The 5,000-nt window shown below is 34.3% G+C and overlaps 2 protein-coding genes across 8 annotated transcripts in view; both read left to right on the top strand.

The window, feature by feature from the left end:
* LOC136851956 (uncharacterized protein CG43867) overlaps positions 1-5,000 on the top strand; it is a 1,078,149-nt gene that overhangs the window by 264,442 nt on the left and 808,707 nt on the right. The gene's annotated exons all lie outside the window — the stretch shown is intronic.
* Positions 505-5,000, top strand: part of LOC136851811 (uncharacterized) — a 10,573-nt gene continuing 6,077 nt past the window's right edge. Inside the window, exon 1 of the mRNA XM_067126122.1 lies at positions 505-619. Within this exon, the coding sequence (XP_066982223.1) occupies positions 505-619 (115 nt within the window). The remainder of the gene's footprint in view (positions 620-5,000) is intronic.

Below are 5,000 nucleotides of genomic sequence, written 5' to 3' on the forward strand. Positions count from 1 at the left end.
TTCCACCCTTTCCTAACAATTGATTCATAGTGCAATTGCTCTGAGGTTTTCCTCCTGTTACACCTCTCAAACCTTTTACTGTCAATTTCCGTTTCAGTGCTGAATGACCTCATGGGTCCCAGTGCTTGGCCTTTGGCCAAAATTCTATATTCAGTTCAATTCAGTCCAATAGTATCGTCATGAAAAATGGTAATCGTCTTACCCTTACAGAAAATCTTTTTATCTTGTAATCGATAAAAACTGCTAATTACGTAGAAACCTCGCATCCAGAAAATGCGAAACACCCAGCTTTGATGGATTACCAGTAATGAGTTTAATTTGCTCTCTAAATCCCGCCAGGCTTCGTTGTTCAGGTGGGGTTAATGCTGGGATTTGTTCCCAGATTTGCTCTGCCATCTGTGAACAGGATGGGGAAGCATTTTTCATTTTTGTATGGGCTTAAAATGTATGGGACACTCTTTGTAATATTGTTTACACTAGACATTACGTGTAGTGAGACCAGCGATGGTTTGCGGAGTCGAGACGTGGCAGAAGAAGAAGAAGAAGAAGAAGAAGAAGAAGAAGAAGAAGAAGAAGAAGAAGAAGAAGAAGAAGAAGAAGAAGAAGAAAGAGACTCTTTGTAATAATGTTTCAATTTTGAAATTATGCGCCGCCAATGCAGATTTTTTTTTTTTTTTTACGACAGCTGCAATAATGTTTACACTCATTGTCATAATGTTTCAGGTTCTAAATTTGGTTTGTCTCCATTGGAGAAATATTCTTGTTTATGACAATAGAAATAATTTTTCATAATATATATTACACATTTTCTAGGAGTTATAAATGGAATTAATTCATGATGTTTTGACACCAGATAGATTGAGATAATTAAATAATGTGTCAAACTGGAACCATATTTTATGAACGTCTCCACAAAACATCACATGAGATGGAAAATGTAATTACTGTCATTGCCTGAATGACAGACATATATATTCATATAAATTGCAATACATCACTTCGGAAGGGTTGTTTTATTTAAAGATTCAGGATTCGTTACATATTGCCTGATCTTGCAATTTTTTTTTATCTGTACAACTGTATTTCGTACAGGGCGTAAATGCCCTTTCAATCATTTACAAATATTGTAGGATGAGGTTGCTAGCTATGTCCTTGTTCCCACTATGATTGCTATCCACATCAGTCGAGTAACTAACACTTTATTTACTTATGAAACTTGGCATTACATATTTCCTGATCTTGCAATTATTTTTTTCTATACACCTGAATCTCAGGTAGGGCGTAGATGCAGTTTCAGTCCTCTACAAATATTTTAGGATGAGGTTGCGTGCAATATCCGTGTTCCGACTATGATTGCTACCCACATCAGTCATGTAACTAGCACGTTCTTTACTTATGAACCTCTGCAGGTTTTGTGACATATGGAATAAAGCCAAAAATTGAAATCAGCATAAAACTTACTATTAGAAAAGAAAATATAGCTTCATGTCTAATTTTTCATTCAGCATAGGTAATTTATTATAGACCATAGTATCTATCACCTGTTGAAACAGTAGAAATAGAAAGCCTTTATTATTTTCATGGCTATTTTATATCCAGGAAAACCTCATTCTGTTTATTTAAGGAATCGTTCGAAATATGTAATAAGGAAGCGTTTCAATTCGTCGTCACTGAATTCTCGCACAAACAATACTCGTATCCAAGCGTCCCTTCCATTAGCTTCACGGTAACCAATCCGTCGACGTGCCAGACTCTTCTGGGTGTAGGGTTACTCAGGGAATGAATGATAAAGTATTCTTGCATTACCTTTGAGTCTCACATAGCGCGATGGTATCGGTGCCGTATACCTTGAGGTATACTCAGAGCTAGTGATTCTCTGAGAGAGAGAGAGAGAGAGAGAGAGAGAGAGAGAGAGAGAGAGAGAGAGAGAGATTGTGGTTTTAATGTGACAGAGTAAGATTTCAAGAATGGAATACCAGGAAGTGGTCAGGGTTGCTTATGAAATTCCATATTAGCATATTTGTTATGAATGTGTGAGTACGTATATATGTATACTTGTGTATACTGTATATATATATATATATATATATATATATATATATATATATATATATATATGTATATATATATGTATATGTATATATATATATATATATATATATATATATATATATATATATATATATATATATATATATATATATGTGTGTACACACACATATTCATCACAAATATACTAGTAAGAAATTTCTTAAAGAACCTTGACCACGTTGATTAGCCTAATTTAAACCACGAATATCTCTCTCTCTCTCTCTCTCTCTCTCTCTCTCTCTCTCTCTCTCTCTCTCTCTCTCTCTCTCTCTCTCTCTCTCTCTCTCTCTCTCTCTCAGTCACGTGGGAAGGAGACAGACAGGCGAGAGATATTGAACGGCAGGAAGTTAATATATATATATATATATATATATATATATATATATATATATATATATATATATATTATATATATATATATATTTATATATATATATATATTTATATATATATATATATATATATATATATATACATACATACATACACATTAGGCTAATCAACGTTGAATCAGCTAATGTAACATGGACCTTGGCGCATGGTACAAATCTTGATGACGACCCCCTCACCTGTCAGTATTGCATATTCACATAAATTTGATCCAACAAGGAAGTACGTGTTGCTATGGCATGGAAATAGACTTCAGCTGCATTATATATGGCTTAATAAATTGTCCGTTGGTTATGAAGGATCCTGGTTACCGTAGACAGATTTTTCTATACATATGATGTATTGAAAATATATGGGCAGAAGCCTGTGACTTTCATCTCTCGTATAGTGTTAAGTTGAATACAAGTATGGTTATGTAGAATCATCACAGACATCTAAAATAATTTTTATCCTTCTTATGCGTATACACTTGTGTATACAGAGAAATATGTATGCGTGAATTTGAGAAAATTAAAGGAACTTTATTTTGTGTTAGAGCAGTTGTAGTAATTTTATTTAAAAGATACGATTGTAGATGATGCAGACTATGAACACGTGAGGAATTGTTCTGTGCTCTCTCTCTCTCTCTCTCTCTCTCTCTCTCTCTCTCTCTCTCTCTCTCTCTCTCTCTCTCTCTCGTGAGTGAGTGACAACAAAGAGATCCTTATTCAATAGCTAGTTATTATCATAAGTGCTTGAAGTCAGTTTCAGAACGAAGAATTAAGAAAAATTTATGAAAAGTCTGTAAGCTGACATTATACAACTAAGGGTTATAATGTAAGGCTTTCTGTTTTATTTGATTTTAATGGGCTAATTTCTGTTTTATTCGGTATTTTGGGTTAATTTCTGTTTTATTCGATTTTTTGGGCTAATTTCTGTTTTATTCGATTTTCATGGCTAATTTCTGTTTTATTCGTTTTTTTTTTGCTAATTCCTGTTTTATTCGATTTTTTGGGGTTAATTTCTGTTTTATTCGATTTTTGGGCTAATTTCTGTTTTATTCGGTTTTGGGTTAATTTCTGTTTTATTCGTTTTTTTTTGGCTAATTTCTGCTTTGTTCGATTTTTAGGGCTAATTTCTGTTCTATTCGTTTTTTTTGGCCAATTTACGTTTTATTTTGATATTATTATTATTATTATTATTATTATTATTATTATTATTATTATTATTATTATTATTATTATTATTCAGAAGATGAACCCAATTCATATGGAACAAGCCCAACACAGGGGCCATTAATAATAGTACTGAATTTGGAGAACATTCAGCTCTGAACTATTGGCTTCCAATCATATTCATAATAGAGAGATGTAAAGCCAACGTACATCTACATCCAGTTAGTTTCTCTCTCTCTCTCTCTCTCTCTCTCTCTCTCTCTCTCTCTCTCTCTCTCTCTCTCTCTCTCTCTCTCCCCTCAATCACTATCATTATCCTCTTCGTCTGCATCTGCTAGATGCGGTTCTATTCCGCGGTTAAGTATCAGTATCCAGCGGCCTCAGGAATCTTGAGAGAGAGAGAGAGAGAGAGAGAGAGAGAGAGAGAGAGAGAGAGAGAGAGAGAGAGAGAGAGAATGTGAACATTTGCGGCGGGATGGCGGTTGCGTATATGGAACCTGATACGACAGGTCAGTGATGTTTAGTGAATTTGTTCTCAGGCTGGTTGGGGATCAAGCATCCGATGCCATCTTTTTCCAGAGAGGTCTGTTTGATAATGAGACTGATTTTCTCAGGGATGTTTGATAATGAGACTCATTTTCTCAGGGATTTTCTCAGGGATGTTTGAAATTAAGACTCATTTTCTCAGGGATGTTTGAAATTAAGACTAATTTTCTCAGGGATGTTTGATAATGAGACTCATTTTCTCAGGGATGTTTGAAATTAAGACTCATTTTCTCAGGGATGTTTGAAATTAAGACTAATTTTCTCAGGGATGTTTGATAATGAGACTCATTTTCTCAAGGATGTTTGAAATCAAGACTCATTTTCTCAGCTCTGTTTGAAACAAGACTCATTTTCTCAGGGATGTTTGATAATGAGACTCATTTTCTCAGGGATGTTTGATAATGAGACTCATATTCTCAGGGATGTTTGAAATTAAGACTCATTTTCCCGGGTGTGTTTGGTAATAAGAGTCATTTTCTCAAGTTTAATTGATAACAAGACTCATTTTCTCAGCTCTGTTGGATAACAAGACTCATTTTCTCAGCTCTGTTTGATAACAAGACTCATTTCTCAGCTCTGTTTGGTAACAACACTCATTATCTCGGCTCTGTTTGATAACAAGACTCTATCTCAGCTCTGTTTGATAACAAGACTCATTTTCTCAGGGCTGTTTGATTATAAGATTCATTTACTCAGGTCTGTTTGATGGTAGGACTCAATTTCTGGGGTCTGTTGGAAATTAAGACTCATTTTGTAAAGTCTGTTTGATAGTAAGTCTTATATTCTCATCCTTTGATGAATTAAAACCCATGCCTAATC

The sequence above is a fragment of the Macrobrachium rosenbergii genome, chromosome 24 (genome assembly GCF_040412425.1).
Source record: "Macrobrachium rosenbergii isolate ZJJX-2024 chromosome 24, ASM4041242v1, whole genome shotgun sequence".
Taxonomy (NCBI): Eukaryota; Metazoa; Arthropoda; class Malacostraca; order Decapoda; family Palaemonidae; genus Macrobrachium; species Macrobrachium rosenbergii.